Source organism: Perognathus longimembris, chromosome 1 (genome assembly GCF_023159225.1).
Source record: "Perognathus longimembris pacificus isolate PPM17 chromosome 1, ASM2315922v1, whole genome shotgun sequence".
NCBI classification, from domain to species: domain Eukaryota; kingdom Metazoa; phylum Chordata; class Mammalia; order Rodentia; family Heteromyidae; genus Perognathus; species Perognathus longimembris.
The window spans coordinates 66,016,478-66,033,563 of record NC_063161.1 but is presented as its reverse complement, the minus strand read 5'-3'; the positions used below and the strand labels follow the sequence as shown (position 1 = coordinate 66,033,563).

The 17,086-nt window shown below is 42.1% G+C and overlaps 1 protein-coding gene across 1 annotated transcript in view; it reads left to right on the top strand.

Moving 5' to 3' along the window:
- Positions 1-3,505: 3,505 nt before the first annotated feature.
- Positions 3,506-17,086, top strand: part of Ergic2 (ERGIC and golgi 2) — a 38,802-nt gene continuing 25,221 nt past the window's right edge. Inside the window, exons 1-5 of the mRNA XM_048366894.1 lie at positions 3,506-3,602; positions 9,313-9,455; positions 11,426-11,534; positions 12,661-12,707; positions 14,900-14,970. Of these exons, the coding sequence (XP_048222851.1) occupies positions 9,350-9,455; positions 11,426-11,534; positions 12,661-12,707; positions 14,900-14,970 (333 nt within the window). The 5' untranslated portion in view covers positions 3,506-3,602; positions 9,313-9,349. The remainder of the gene's footprint in view (positions 3,603-9,312; positions 9,456-11,425; positions 11,535-12,660; positions 12,708-14,899; positions 14,971-17,086) is intronic.

The window sequence follows — 17,086 nt, the reverse complement described above, 5'->3', positions numbered from 1 at the left end:
GCAAAGATGAATACTAGCCATATATTTTCTGGAATTCCAGTGGCAAGAGATACTTTCACCAGAAAACAAGCAGAATCTCTTACTCTTGCAGATCAAGATCTAGGTGTTTATACGAGCTTTTCTAACAAAGCCCATCAGCTGGGCCTCATTTCTCCAGGGCTTACTTATATTATCAAGGCACACTATCATATCAGTGGACCTTTGAATACCTTCAGGTGGAGTAACCTGGAACTAAACTCTTAGCCCACCAAGTGGCCTGACTCTTTTATCCAATTTTGACCACATCTGAACCAGGCCTGCAGCTGCCTGTGCCCCACCTCCAACTGCTGCAGTGTAGAGCAGCCACGGCAGGCCTGAGACTAGCTCCAGCCCACAATGGGATTTTGATTCCCTCCACAGAGATGACTAAGTGAAGAACAAAGATGCAGAAAACAGGGATCCACATTACAAACTGCAACCAATTCTTAAGAAGACAGAATGTGGGCTGGGGATATGGCCTAGTGGCAAGAGTGCTTGCCTCGTATACATGAGGCCCTGGGTTCAATTCCCCAGTACCACATATACAGAAAATGGCCAGAAGTGGCGCTGTGGCTCAAGTGGCAGAGTGCTATCCTTGAGCAAAAAGAAGCCAGGGACAGTGCTCAGGCCCTGAGTCCAAGCCCCAGGACTGGCCAAAAAAAAAAAAAAAAAAAAAAAAAAGACAGAATGAGAGAGCGACAAGACCAAGACAAACAGGAAAAATAAAATTGGTTGGGTTGAAGCCTGTCCCTTCTTGAGTGGGCCCCTTCCCTTAGCTGTACCCACACTCTCCCCAGCATGAGTTGGCTGGGGTGGGGCCTCTCCCACCTCAGGCATCACAAACCCCCACCATTGTCATGCTCTGGAGGTCAAGGGGTAGGTTACGAAGTGCGTCCACTCCCCTGTCCTACACTGTTCCAGATGGATCGATCCCCAGAAAACAGAAAATAAGCAGGAAACAGACTTACTCCAGAGGTCTCCTGAGTGAGTCCAAAAAGAATAGTGGCATGTCCGGTGAACTGTCAGAGCAGCAGGAAGAAGGCCCTGGAGTGTCTCAGGTGGGCCCTCCCCTGTGGTGTTCCTGTCCCTGACAGCCAGCTTCCCAAGGCTATCTTCCAGTGGCTTCCAGGAACCCAAGTGCCCCACTTGGCACTGGGATCTCAGCAGAACCTCCACTGTTGTACGGGAACTCCAGAGGCACCAAGAAGCCATGTTTTAAGAGGTGGAATTGAGAGTCTATTGGGGAGCCTGTTGACTGCAGGTGGACTCCTATCACAAAGACTGGCGACCCAGAATTTAGCCTGAACTAAGCCTTTAAAGGTGAAAATCCCATGTTGGGGTAGAGACCAAGCCTTAACAAGTGTTATACATAAACAAAGCAACCCTCTAGATCAAGGGCTTCCCCTGGGGCTAAACAACAGGATATATCTGCGATTCTCTGAAGCTGAGCTCTCCTAGCTCTCCAGGATCTAATAATCTTTGGTAAGACTTGTAATTTTACTCTGCTTATTTTTTCTTTTTGCCCCCTGCCTTTTAAAATTTATACAGGAGTGGATATGGGAAATGACCGTTCCCCTGGTCCTTCTCCTTCACCTGTATACTCATCTGCATACTGCAACCCCCAGCCCCCCACTTTACCCCCCACCTCCCCTGTGCCCCAGACAAATCAGCATCCTACCCCATTAAGCCCCTGCTCAGCAGGAAGTAGCCAGATGACTAGACTATCATTGCCCTGGCTGGAGGGCTCACAGGTGCCAGAAATAAACCACCTCCCTATCAGGAAACATCATCTGCATCATCCATTCCTAGAAGCATGAGACTGAGACTAACTGGAACCATCCAGAAGTGCAGAACAAGCTACACACTACCACTGCTGACCAAAAGTCCCCACTGACTAGATGTTCCACTTTTTGTTCTGGCTATATAAACCCTGCCTTAGCCAGGCCCAGGCACGACCTCTCTGATCCAGACCAGAGGGTCTTCCCAGGAGCATACCCCAATAAACTCTCAATCACATCTACTTCTCTCTGCGTGCTCTCTGCTCACCTAAAACCTTACATAGTTCAAAGCATGGCTTGTCTTACCTCGAGGGCTGTGGAGCTGGGTGGAAATCCCCCATCATCCAACTGGGTGCCAAGATGGCTGTGAAGACAAGGCCATGTTTCTTAGACCTGTCTCCTTATGCCAGGAGCTGGTGGCTCGTGTCTGGTATCCTAGCTACTCAGGCTAATGTGTGTGACCCTAACTAGTTTAGGACTCTAAGATGCAAACATCACAGATTAAGGCCTGCCTAGGCAGATTTTTTTTTTTTGAATGAGTTTGAACTCCAGGTTTGGGTGCTCTACCACTTTTAGCCACAGCTCCCCTTTGGGTTTGGGGGTGGTTACTTGGAGATAAGAATCTCAGGGACTTTTCTGCCTGGGCTGTCTTCAAATCTTGATCCTCAGATCTCAGCCTCTTGAGTAGCTAGGATTATAGACATGAGTCACCAGCACCCAACTTCCAGGCATTTTTTTTGAGCTGCCATCCAAGCAAGATGTGTAGGAAGGTGAGAATGGGAGGGCCGTGGTTGCAGGCTAGCCAGGCAAGAAAGTCTAACACTCCATCTGCATCTGCATCTGCCTAGATGGACGCTCATCTCTTAGTGTGTGCCTGTTATCCCAGAAATAACAGGAAGCAAAAAGTAGGTAGATCTTGGTTTAAGGATGTGCCTGGAAGGGACATTGGATCCTAAAAATAACTAGTGAAAAACAAGGCTGGAAGTGTAGCTTGGTGGTATCAGTCTAGTGAAAGTGAGGCCCTGAACTCATATTCTAGTAACTGAAAAAATGTGAGGAAACTTTGATCCTCTTATTGCTTAGAATCAAGTATCGTTTTGTGTGTGTGTGTGTGTGTGTGTGTGTGTGTGTGTGTGTACCAGCATCGTGGCTTGAACTCAGGACTTCACCCTCTTCCTTGGCTTTAAAAAACAATTAAGGCTGGTATTCTACCACTTGAGTTGCAGCTCCATTTCCTGCTTTTTGGTAGTAGTTTTATTAAGTCTTTATTAAGCCTTTCTTGCCCGGGCCGGTTTAGAAGCATGATCCTCAGATCTCAGACTCATGATTAGCTAGGATTGCAGGCGTGAGCCACTGGCGCCTGGCTGTTCTTCATAGGAAAAAATGAGATGGCAAAGGCAGAGGACCGAGGTGTGCAGGCCCTGAGGTGGCATTTCTGTGCCCAAAGCTCTCACCTGTGTGGGGAGCTGAGTTTGATTCCGTTCCTTTTTCTGCTCCTGTCACCGGGAGGGAAACTTTCACATCCCAGTACCAGTGTGTGACTCTGGACCATAGTCGAAACTTCACGGCCACACAGCTCCGCCCACATCCATACTGGCCACGCCCTTCCAGCACTGACCACGCCCACTTAAAAATAGGGCTACGCCTCTGGCTCAGTAACCCTTACGTCAGCACAAAAAATACCGCGAGAGCCACTCCGCCGCTCCGTGATAGCCTCTTCATTATCGCGAGATTTCCAGGTACACGGGAGCCCTGGCGACCCGGGCTCCTCTGAAACATGGCGGTCGGCTGGGGCCGCACCACAAGGTAGGAGGACAGGAGCCCCTGCTAGGCGCGGCCCGGCCTTCCTGAGCTCCTGGGGCGGGGAGTGGCGGCTCAGGGTCTGGCTGGCCTTCCCGTCCCACTGTGGTCCCGAGTGGCGGCGGACTGCGGAGAGCGGACCCTGGCCTTCGCCGGCGGCGTGAACCGGCGGGGCGGGCAGCGTGTCCACGGCCGGCCCCGCCCCGCTCCGCCCCGGGCTCGGGTCTCCGTCCCTCTCGTGCCCGGAGGTGTTCCTCCATCGCCCAGTGCCCGATGTGGGGTCTGGTGGCGGTGGCAGTCCGGTCCCCCCAGGTGTCTGACTCGCGTCTGGCCTCGGACGGACACCGCCGTGTGGGAGCGCCGTGCTCCTCTTCGCGAGAAAGACCCGGTCCCCTCGGGCCTTGCTGCGTGGTCTCCATCTGGCTAGGGCTCGGGAGACGCCGTAGGGACAGCCGGCCCCTGCGGCCCACCTACCCTCGCAGCGGACGAGCTGTCCCCAGGCCGCCGCTGTGCACGAAGTCCGTGGATATGGTGGGAGGGAGACGAGTGTAGTGTGTGCGTGTGTGAGGCTGTGTGTTTGCTGGGTGTGCGCGTGCGTGTGTTTGCCAGTACTGGGGCTTGAACTCGGCCCGGGCGCTGTTCCGTGGCATCCTCGCCAGCGCTCCACCACTTGAGCTGCAGCTCCGTTTCTGGGTTTTGCTGCCCGTGACTCCCCAGATCTCAGCCTCTTGAGTAACTAGGATGACAGACGTGAGCCCGGCAATATCTCTTAACCTGTATATTTAGACTTTAATGCCCTTAGAGACGGAAGACCAAGTAACATATGTTGCAATATTGCAAGATTGGCTTTCGGGAGCAAAGAAAGATACAGTTACAAGTAGTCTCTCAGTTGAAGTTGTTCAGTTACTTAGCCTGCCTGATAGTGTCTTCACTGAAGAAGGGCTCATAGTTATTTACCTAAATTTGTATATGGCTATTTTGGAATTAATGTATTCCATCTCTGATAGGAAATAGAAACGAAATTACAAGTGCAAATGGAAGTTGTGAGGTCTTTTCCTTTTTGTCAGCTTTGGCTCACAGTTAAGTTGTGATGACAATAACTTCATGCTACAGATTCTTTTTTAAAATATTTGTATTGTTATTGTTAAGGTTTACCGAAGGGTTACTATTTCGTAAGCCAGGTAATGAGTACACTTTTGCTTTCCCTCAGCTTCTCCTGTCTCTTCCCACCAGTTGCACAGTTCATATTCCACATAGTGTATACTGAATTCTAATTCTTAAGTTATACAAAGTTAAAAATATCTACTTACTTATGTATTTATTTGCTTATTTTGCTGGTACTTGGGGTTGAAATAAGAGCTTCATGCTCTTGATTCACTTTGCTCAAGGTTGGCACTCCACCACTTGAACCACATATCCACTTCTGGCTTTTGGTAGTTAAAAGGAGATAAGAGTCTCTCAGGTTTATGTACTCAGGCTGGGTTCAAGCCAAAATCCCCAGATCTTAGCCTCCTGAGTAGCTAGGGTTACAGGTGTGAGCCACTGGCACCAGCATTTAAAAGATGTATTGAAGGAAATTAGACCTCTGGTGAAACAAAACAGCCACAGGCTTCAGAATTGTCCATCTCCCATTGTTCCCCTCTCCTCCTCTGAGGTTACTTTTTTGTTTTTGAGGATTTTTTTTTTTTTTGGTATGTTATAAGGCTTGAACTCAAGGCCAGGTTGCTGTCCCCTGAGCTTCTTAGGCTAACCTCTTAGCCACAGCTCCACTTCTGGTTTTCTGGTGGTTAATTGGAGATAAGAGCTTCCCGGACATTTTCCCCTGGGCTATCTTCTGAGCTGAAATCCTTGGATCTCAGCCTCCTGGGAAGCTAGGATTACAGACCCGAGTCACCAGTGCCTAGCTAGGTGTTGCTAATTTATCTTGAAGAAAATGATGGAATTTATTTATTTATTTATTTATTTGCTGGTCCTGGGATTTGAACTTAGGGCCTGGGCACTGTCCCTGAGCTTCTTTTTGCCCAAGGCTAGCACTTTACCAACTTGAGCCACAGCACCACTCCCGCCTTTTTCTGTTTATGTGGTACTGAGGAATTGAACCCAGGGCTTTATGCATGCAAGGCAAGCACTCTACTACTAAGCTACATACCTAGCCCAGAATTTATTTTGAATAGAAATCACTTTCAATCTATGTGTGTGATATATTTTATTGAATAGTTCTTCAGTATATATTTCAATTCTTCCCTTTAATATCAAAATGGACAATTATTATTTAATCCCTTTGTGCCTTTGCTCCCTCACTTATAATAATTATATAATAATATTTACTTGCCAGGTAGGTTGTAAGATTAGATGCTTTAAACCATATGAAGCATTTAGTACAGTGCCTGTTAATAAGCACTGGGAAAGTGTTTGTTAGATGATGCATGGCTGGAGAGAAGGGCTGAACCACCTCTGGGCCATGACTTATCTAGGGCAAGGGCGGGAGGTATGGCCCAGTAGACTGGATGTGATCTCAGAGAAGGGGGAGATAATTGCTTCCAGGTATGCCACCTAGGAAATGCAGGTACTGGGCGCAGACTTAAACAGGTGTGGGGGGGTGGTATCTGCATGGAGCCCTCCCGGGGTGGACCTTACAATCCACTGAATCACAATAATTTAGTAGAATTCCATCATAACCAATTAATTTGTGTAGCCCTACAGGTCCAAGTAAGGCCCATTCACATATACCAGGCGTCAGAGCTTCAGTGTTATCTTTTAGTTCAGCCTACAACATGCATATATCAAAGATTTCTCATGGGCAGATATATAGGTAGAAGTTGACGTAATAAACTTGTGTGGTAGAAGGTAGATTGTGCTTTTTTTTTTTTTTGGTGCCAATTCTAGGTGTGTCTCAGCTTTTTCATTCAAGGCTAGTGCTCTATCACTTGAGCCATAGCTCCACTTCTAGCCCATTATAAAAATATAAACAAGCTTTAGACGTAGAATTCATTATTTTTATTTATTCATTGTGTCAATGCTGAGGCTTAACCTCAGAGCTTTACACTCATACTTGACTTTTGATGCTTTGTCACTTAAGTCACAGTTTCACTAATGACTTTTTGCTGGTTCACTGGAGATAAGAGTCTCATGAACTTTTTTGCCTGGTTTGGCTTTGAACTTCGATTCTCAGATCTTAGTCTCTTGACTAGCCAGATGTGAGCCACCAGGGCCTGGCACACTATTTTATTTCTCAGCAGTGCTGTTCTAGCTGTACCATCCAGTCATTGTCTAGGTGCTTGGATATTCTTGTGAGTAGACAGAACACCTTTCCTGGGGAGCTCATGTGTTTACTTATGGTAGTATGAAACTGTTCTGTGTGTTTCTGGGGACATTTCCTGCCCTTAATAAACATTTGTGAAGACCTGCTGTGCCAGGTATTGGGGACACAAAGATCAAGGTAGATACACAGTTCCCACTCTACCAATCTAGTGGAGAAAATAGAAAATGAAACAAACTATAAGAAATAGTATGATAAGCTAGGCTGGTGGCTCACCCCTGCAGTTGTAGCTACTCAGGAGGCTGAGCTCTGAGGATTATGATTCAAAGCCAGCCCAGGCAGGAAAGTCTGTGAGACTCTGGTTCAACTATGTGAAAACCTGAAGTGGTGCTATGGCTCAAAGTGATTGAGTGCCAGCCTTGAGTGGAAAAAGCTCAGGGACAGAACCCCAGGCCCAGAGTTCAAGCCCCAGGACATCCACCACACACAAAGAAATAGTGTAATAATGGTACTGTATTCCAGTAGCAAATAGGTTTTGAGGGCTAAAGCCCAGAGATGAGTAAACAGGGGACTAGAATACAATTGGGATTAAATGAGAAAAAAGAAAGTGAGTGGAAAATGAGGTTGGGGAGGGAGAAATAGTTTCTCTCTAGAAAAGTAGAAAATATTTCTGGCATATTGGAAAAAAATTGAAGTTTTTAAATTATTTTTTTCCTTGTTACTGGGGTTTGAGCTCAAGGCCTTGCTTTCTTCTTTGGCTTTTTTGCCCAAGACTGGTGCTTGCTTTACACCAGAAGTTTCACTTCTGGCTTTTTTTGTTTGGTTTTGTTTTATTGCCAGTCCTGGGTCTTGAACTCAGGGCCTGAGCACTGTCCCTGGCTTCTTTTTGCTTAAGGATAGCACTCTGCCACTTGAGCCACAGCGCCACTTCACGCTTTTTCTATATATGTGGTGCTGAGCAATCGAACCCAGGGCTTCATGTATACGAGATGAGCACTTTACCACTAGGCCATATTCCCAGCCCCCACTACTGGCTTTTTGATAGCTAATTGGAGATTAACCATCTCATAGACTTTTTTTCCCCCCCATCTGGCTTTGAGCCATGAACCTCAGATCTCCTTAATAGCTAGGATTTCAGCCATGAGCCACTGTACCTGGCAGAGGACTAGTTTTCATAGGTGAGTTTAAATTGTCTTTGGCTCATCTAAAATGCAAATGGAATAGAAGCAAAGAGATAAATGTGTTTGCAGAGAGAATTGGGCTGACCTTGTAGATTTGGGGGAAATCCACGTGCAGACCTAAGCTGAATGAATGGGGAACTGCTTGGAGAGTGAAGGTTGGTAGGAGGGTGAGTGTGCAGTTTGAGAGCCCTTGAGTCTAAAGGAGGTGAGGAAGGTCTTAGAGGCAGGAGGAAAGCCAGGGGAGTATGCTGCAGGCTGAAAAGGTCTTATCTGAATGTTTGGGACTGGAAGTTTTAGATTTTGTCGATTTTCTAGTTTTAAAATACTTGTATAGACATTTCTAATCTGGAAATCCAAAATCCAAAACTTGAGCATTACATGTCTAAGCTTAAAAGTCTTATATATAAAGCTTTTAAAAATATATAATTTTATTGTCAATAAGTGTTATATAGAGGGGTTACCATTTTATAAGTTAGGTCATGGGTACATTTCTTTTTGGACAGTGTCATTCTTTCCTTCACTTTTTCTCATTTTCTCTCCCTTCCTTCCCTGTCCACAAGTTTCATAATTCCTTTCCACATAGTGTTGACTATGTCCCATGTCTGCATTTGCTCACCCTTCCTTCACTTATGTGGTCCCCTTCCCCCCAAAGATTTAAAGCATTTGAAAATTTTATTTTTAGTGTTGCTATTGGGGCTAGAACTCAGAGTCTGGGTCCTGTCAGCTTTTTTGCTCAAGGCTGGCACTCTGCCATGTGGACCAGGTCTACTTCTTTTTGCTGGTTAATTGGAGATAAGAGTGTCACAGACTTCAAACTTTGCCTGGGCTGGTTTGAACCGGAATCCTCAGATCTCAGTCTCCTGAATAGCTAGGATGCCTAGCCTATATATGTATTTTTATTAGGCTATTTTACCTATTGCCGTCCACCATTGGCAATGTGTAATTTTGATCCAGGCATCAACTACGTAAGACAAAATCACACTGATTTTAATTTGTATACTTACATATTTAAGATGTGATTGTCTCTTTGTTTTTGTTTTGATTTGGTATAAAATGTTTGTGCATGTGCAAATTACCTTTGCTTAGTAGTTTTTTTGTCAGGGTGGGAATGGGGAAAGAAGGATGTAGCTAAGTATCTTGTGTTGTTTTGCTTGCTTACTCTTTCAAGGAGACTTGGAAATACCAAGTCATTGTAAGGGAATTTTTCAATTCTCTTAAAATACATGTTCTATCTCTTTGGCAGATTAATTTATTGCTTGCTTTATTTATTCCTTAGCATAACTATATGAAGGAAGAGGAAGGTTTTCCTGAAGATGAGGCGACTGAATCGGAAAAAAACCTTAAATTTGGTGAAAGAACTGGATGCCTTTCCAAAGGTTCCCGAAAGCTATGTAGAGACCTCAGCGAGTGGGGGCACAGGTGAGCTGGTATTAAATTTGTAGGTGGTGCTATCAACCACCATCAGTGACTTGTGCAGTTACTGTTTTTTGAAAATTTATTTTGTTGTTTATTATTATTTTGTGAGTTTGTGTCAGTACTGGGACTAGTACTCAGGGCCCACGTACGGTCCCTTAGCTTTTTCACTCAAGGCTAGTGCTATACCACTTGAGCCATACCTCTCTTCCAGCTTTTTGCCAGTTCACTGGTTAATAAGAATCTCATGGACTTTTTTTGCTCCATTTAGCTTGAACTGTGATTCTTAGTACCTGTGGGATTATGGATGTAAGCTTACTAGCCTGGTGTTTGCAGTCACTTTGTAGGCGGTCTTTTTCCATGTCACAATTTGCCCTGGTTTTATTTGTACTTACGTTCTCCACAGCATCCAACACAGGCTGCTTGGAGTCAGCAGTGCTTATTCCAATGCCACTGATTGGGGAGTGTAGTTTTGCCTCTCTGAAGCTTCAGTATAATGACATTAAAAGATTGTCATACGTAACAGCATTGAGTTTAGATTTTAGATCCAGACTTTGGACTTAGATCCTACTTTTCTTTAATCTGAGGAAATTACTCCAGTCTGTCTGTTAAGTTTCTTCTGTGAAATGAGGACATCTTTATTTGCTTTCTAGGGTTACTGCATCTATTAAACACTTGGATGCAAATGTTTAGAGCGGTGCCTGGTACAGATAGATATATTTGTTAAAGTATTCTTCAAAGACAATTGGTGACATTTCATAGTATTTCTTCTCATGTGATGAATGAGTGCAGAGTTCCAGAGAAGATTGACATTTTGTTGGATACAATGTGCAATGGTATACTTATTATTTCCAGTCCCTAGTGATTGTTTTCTTAATAAATACAGTGAAAATTCTTGTTGCACAAAATGAAGTCAAATTTTTTTAAAAATAACATATGAATGTTTCTTTTTTTGATTAGTTTTTTGGTCTCAATTTATGAATGAGGTAATATATTTAGGAGATGGCAGACTAAAAGAGAATGTTTTAGATTTGGGACTGCTATTTTAGTTCCTGGCATACTGATTATTGTGCTTTTCAAGATGTAAGAGCCTGGGCTAGGAATATGGCCAAGTGGCAAGAGTGCTTGCCTCGTATACATGAAGCCTGGGTTCGATTCCCCAGCACCACATATATAGGAAATGGCCAGAAGGGGTGCTGTGGGTCAAGTGGCAGGGTGCTAGCCTTGAGCAAAAAAGAAGCCAGGGACAGTGCTCAGGCCCTGAGTCCAAGGCCCAGGACTGGCAAAAAAAAAAAAAAAAAAAAAAAAAAAAAAAAAAGAGCCTAAGCTAATGTTTTGTTTTGAATTAGGCTATAAACATGGGTGTGCTTTTTGTTGTTGGTAATGCCTTATTTGCTTTTGCTAGTACTGGGGCATGAACTCAGGGCCTGGGCAGTGTCCCTTAGCTCTTTTGCTCAAGGCTGGTTCCCTACCACTGGAGCCACAGCTTTACTTTCAGCTGGTTAATTGAGGTAAAGTTCCCAGTGGGCTTTTCTACACTAGCCTTTGAATTAGGCATGAGACAATGGCACTCTGGTGGGGTTTTTTTTTTTCCTTAATAATGAAGGAAGTATTTTCAGTTTGTACTGTAAAACATGTTTATTTTCATCATTTATCATGTTTGACACTGGTATGTTTAAGAAAGTGAACAACTTTGTGCTTTGTAAAATTTTGGTAAATCTACTTAGTGAGATACCCTTAAAACTGAAGAAATACAATTATTTCTCAGAATACAAATGTTTTTTGTTTCTTCCTTTTTGTGCTCAGTAAATTTCATTTTTGAGCTGTTTTAGAACAAATCTGTAATACAAATTTGATGGGAAACTTTACTATATGAAGTGGCCATTGTAATAGGCTTTTTACTAATTTTAATTTCACTTAAATAATTTGTGGTTTAATATTTTACAGTTTTGATCTTATTTTTTGTTGTTTTTCAGTTTCTCTGATAGCATTTACTACTATGGCTTTACTAACAATAATGGAATTCTCAGTATATCAAGATACATGGATGAAGTATGAATATGAAGTAGACAAAGATTTTTCTAGGTAACTATATCTTACAATACCTAAGCTCTACTTTTGTTGGGTTATTTTGGTTATGAGAAATTCTCATTTTGCGTATTGAAACATTTTTAACAATTTAAATTCCACTTAAAGTATGAAGCAGATTCTCATATTTACTAGGAACTTGTCTTTCCTTAGTTGTGGATATTGTAGCAAAGTTTGACATTATCTACTTGTTAAACTTCTGGGCGAGCTTAAAAGCAAAAAAGATAATTCTATGAATTATACCTAAGCTTAATTTTGGTATACATGGCTTCACTTGTAAACCTTTGAAAAATGATTAGGAGGCAAAATTTGTATTTATTCATTTTATTGTTGTTGTTTTGGATTTTCATGTCTTTTTTTTCTTTTTGGTGTTGGTCCTGGGGCTTGCATTCAGGGCCTTTGTGCTGCCTCTGAGTTTCAAGGCTAGTGCTTTACCACTTGAGCCACAGCTCAATTTCTGGCTTTCTTAATTGGAGATAAGAGTCTCACTGACTTTCCTGCCTGGGCTGGCTTTGGACTGTGATCCTCAGATCTCAGCTTCCTGATTAGTTGGCATTACAGACATGAGCCATCGGCGCTTGGCTATTTTGGATTTTCTTTTCTGTAGGTAGCAGATTTATAGTATTAGGATTGCAATAGACAGCTTTAACTATGAATAAAACCTCAGCTCTGCCTTTTACTTGCTCCATTACTTTAGTTGTTAACTCACATCTGCATGCATTTCAACCCCTCTGTTCTGTAAGGTAGAAATAATAATGGTAGGATTCTTTCTTTCTTTCTTTTTCATGGGACTTAGCAGGTAAATCAACATTTGAAGATTGCTGTGTAGCCTTGTGCAAGTCATATTAAGGGACTTATCTGGGGCCTTAGTTCCTTTATCTGTAACATGAATATGTTTCTGTATTGCAGTAGTTATTTGGGATTCATTATAGTATAAGGTTTTAAAAATAACCACCAAATAGAACTTTTTAGAAATGTCTTTGTTTTTACTATAACAAAGGCAATCTGAGTTCTAATTAGACCTTTTTTGTTTGAAATCTAAGACTTCCATAGATAGATTGGTTTATATTGCTCATGCTTTTGCTGATTGCTAGGTACTAATGTTTGTCTTTTTGTCTTTTAGTAAATTGAGAATCAATATAGATATTACTGTTGCCATGAAGTGCCAGTGTAAGTACACCATAAGCTTGGCCTATCTCCACTCAGTTTAGAGCTCAGACAATTGCAGTTAGAACTTCAAAACCACTATCTGTGGTTTCACAGTTTTCCCCTAGAATATTTAAATATTTTATCATGTTATTTAATGGTACATGTTGTCTCACTTCAGTTTCGATTCAGTAAATTTCTTAGCCATAAAGAAAGATTTAGCTAGGTGCTGGTGGCTCATGCCTGCAATCTTAGCTTCTCAGGAGGCTGAGATCTGAGGACTATGATTTGAAGCCAGCTCAGGCAGGAAAATCTGTGAGTCTCTTATCTCTGATTAACCACCAGAAAACTGGAAGTGGTGCTGTGGGTCAGAGTGGTAGAGTCTTGAGTGAAGAAGCTCAGGGACAATACCTAGGCCCTGAGTTCAAGTCCCACGCTGACGAGAAAAAAGAAAAGATAACAAAAGGAAGATCTAGCTGGGTGCTGGTAGTTCATGCTGATAATCCTAGCTACTTGGGAGGCTGAGATATGAGAATCAAGGTTCAAAGCCAACCAGGGCAAGAGTCCATGAAACTCTTCTGTTTAATTAACCAGCAATTAGGTGGAAGTGGCGGTGTGGCTCAAGTAGTAGAGCTCTAACCTTGAATGAAAAGGCCAGAGGAGAATGACAGGATTTGAGTTCAAGCTCTAATACTGGCACAAAGAGAGAGTGGGAGAGAGAGAGGGCATGGGGAGAGGGAGGAGAGGGATTTAACATTAGTGAATTAAAATGTAAGAAAACCAGAGGAAATGATTGTCAATGAGATCTGAAGTTAGGCTGTATTTGTCTTGTTGGCATAACAGATGTACATGTCACTTCACAGGCAGAATCCTGTTTCACAGTTTCAGGTGACCACCTTTCATGATGCTTCAGACTGAATAGTGATGAGTTCTTCATTTCATTTCCTTCATTAGGTTTACTTGGTTGTACTGAGGCAAATGGAAAAAATGCTAATGTTTCACATATACACACAAAAGTATTGCTTTCCAAAATGGTGGTACTTTTACATGAAAAGTTTCCTTGGAGTTATTGCTTGAATATTTATTTGAAAGAAGAATTCATATATTCAGGCAAAATATTTTAGTATGAAATAGTTTTACCCAATTAAAGTAATTAGTTTCAAATAGATCTCATCCATCACAGGACACTTATAGCTCTTTTATTTATTTTTCCTTCTGTTAGTAGTTTTAAGAAAAACAGTATTGCCTTAATATTTAAATTTTGAATTAATACTAGTGGTGAATAAATCATATTGCCTTATTTGGATATTTGAATGACGTTACTGTTAGCCTTTTCACAGTAAAATTTATAATGATGTGTGTGCTAGTTCTGGATCTTGAACTCAAGGCCTTGAGCTCTCACTTGATTTTTTTGCTGACACCTGGCACTCTAACACTTGAGCCGTACATCCACTTCCAGTTCTTTAGTGGGTAATTGGAGATGAGAGTGTAAGACTTTCTTGCCTGGGCTGGCTTCAAACTGCCATCCTCAGATTTCAGACTCCTAAGTAGCTGGGATTATAGACATGAGCTACTGGTATCTGGCTTGACTTATTTTGAAAAAGCATCAGCTTAAGATTTCTTTTAACCTCTGAAAATAATTTTTGTAGCTAATATTTTGTTCAGCCATTTAGTACTTGTGATTAGGTTTTTGCCAATTTTTGTTTGGTTTTGTTTTTGTTGCCAGTCCTGGGGCTTGAACTCAGGGCCTGAGCACTGTCACTGGCTTCTTTTTGCTCAAGGCTAGTACTCTGTCACTTGAGCCACAGCGCCACTTCCGGCTTTTTCTATATATATGTGGTGCTGAGCAATCAAACCCAGGGCTTCATGTGTACAAGATGAGCACTTTACCACTAAGCCATATTCCCAGCCCAGTTTTTGCCAATATTTACAAAGCTCTTTAATTCAGTTAAAATGACGCTTTTTACCCTGTAACTCCATGTCATTTATTTTTCAGAGCAAGAAATTTAAAAAAAATAACCATTTTTAACATTTAGAATGCTAAAAATTTAACATTTAGAATGCCAAAGCTGTATAGTGCTCTGTTTTAATTTTGAACAATATATAAAACTGATACTACAGACTGAGTTTTCTATTAGTTGTGTTAATTTGCTTTATATCAGGTATAGTTTTGAGCTGAGCATAGGTTGTGAAACGTTTGTGTTTTTTTTCTGCAGATGTTGGAGCAGATGTATTGGATTTAGCAGAAACAATGGTTGCTTCTGCAGATGGTCTTATTTATGAACCAGTAAGTTTGATTTATGTAGTTTTTGAAATATATGCCTTAGGAATTAAACCCTTGGAGTCATCTTGAATTGCCTATTAGTTTGGTATATGTATTATACATTTTTTTTTCCTATTTCAAAATAATCCATATTCTCTGGAAAATTTAGGTAGAGGACAGGGTTGAGAATTGAGTCTGAAATCAAAGAAATGACTTGTTAGCATTTTAAATAAACTTCAAAGCCAGTTTTATAGTCGTATTTATTTTTTATTTATTTTCTTGTGCTGGTACTGGGGCTGGAACTTAAAGCCTTGCATTTTCTTTTAGCTTTTTCACCAAAGGCCTTACCATTTGAGCCACATTTCCACATGCAGCTTTTAGCGGGTTAATTGCAGTTGAGAGGCTTAGGGATTTTGCTCTTGGGCTGGCTTTGAACTGGGATCCTTAGAGCTCAGCTTCCTTAGCAGCTAGGATTGCAGGTGTGAGTCAGTGGCTTCTGGTTGCCTCTTGTATGGTGCTTTTTTCTTTTTGACTTCCTAATAGTTTCCAGTTTCTCTTTTTCAGTTGTCACGGTGATGAAAATTTTACTGTTTCCTTAGTAATTTGGAAACTCATACCTTATACTGCTTCTACCACATTTAAAGATCTTTTAAAAATATTTGAATTGTAATAGTTGACATACTCAATTTAACATTGTAAGGTACTCCAGAATGAAGGGTGGTCCTTCCTTCCTTCCTTCCTTCCTTCCTTCCTTCCTTCCTTCCTTCCTTCCTTCCTTCCTTCCTTCCTTCCTCTCTTCCTTCCTCTCTTCCTTCCTCTCTTCCCCCATTCCCTTCCCTCCCTCCCTCCCTCCCTCCCTCCCTCCCTCCCTTCCTTTTTTCCCTTCTTCCTTCCTTCCTTCCTTCTGTGCTAATCCTGGGGCTTGAATTTAGGGTCTGAGCACTCACTGTTCCTGAGCTTTTTCTCTTAAGGCTAGCACACTACTACTTAAGCCACAACTCCATTTCAGGCTATTTTGAAATAGATCTTTCTGTAGAAAAATAATTTTTGTTATTAACACTCTAATCCTCCCTTCCTGACTTAGTTTCCCACTGACAAATTTGATTTTATAGTAATTTTCCTATGAAGCTGGTCCCTTCTGAATTGATTGTACTGTTATATGGAAGTTCATGTCTCCATGATGATTATTATACAGATAAACATAGGAAGAATTATTGAGCTGGGCACTGGTGGCTCATGCCTCCCTTCCTACTTACTTAGATGGCTGAGATCTCAGGATCCTGGTTCAAAGCCAGCCCAGGCCAGAAAGTCCATGACATTTTTATCTCCAGTTACCCACCAAAAAGCAGAAATGGAGCTGTGGCTCAAGTGATAGAGCAATGGTCTTAAGTGAAAAAGCTGTACAACAACACCTAAGTTCAAGCCTAAGTACTAACAGACACTCAAAAAAGAATTGCTTACTTTTAACACTGTACTATTGGCTTCTATTTCCTATCATTCTTAGTTTATTTTTGATCATTTTGTGGATTGACTATTGAGACTTTTTAGCAAGAATAAATGGGTTGTATCATCTGGACCTCTGCCATGACTTCCCCTGTAGCTTGGGAAGCATGCTTGTTTGGCAGAGAAAAGGATTCTTTTCTTCCTGTTTCCTAGCGAGAATCAGGGCTTAGCCGCTTGCATTTCATGCTTCATTTTTCTCCTCAACTTTCCTCCATAGTAATTATGATGGCATCATTTAGATTATTTTAAATCCTAAAATATCATTTCATACATGCAATTGATTTCTAGCTTGTATTTGTTCTAATAAATTAGGCAACCAATCAGGGAATTATGCATGCTTGGTAAAATTTATGTTTGAGTAAAATTCCATTAAAATTTATAATTTGGTCTGTAGAAGATGAATGCCAATCAGGTGTATCTAGTTTTAGTAACACTGTACATTGATCTTCTGCTAAGCTACTCAGGAGGCTGAGATCTGAGGATGCTGGTTCAAAGCCAGCCTGGGCCAGGCGCTTAGTTCAAGCCCCATGACCAAGAGACACACACACACACACACACACACACACACACACGAAAGATGTTGTGTGGAAACCCAACAAGATTTGACAGTGCCAGTGACTGTGTTTTCTTTCATTTC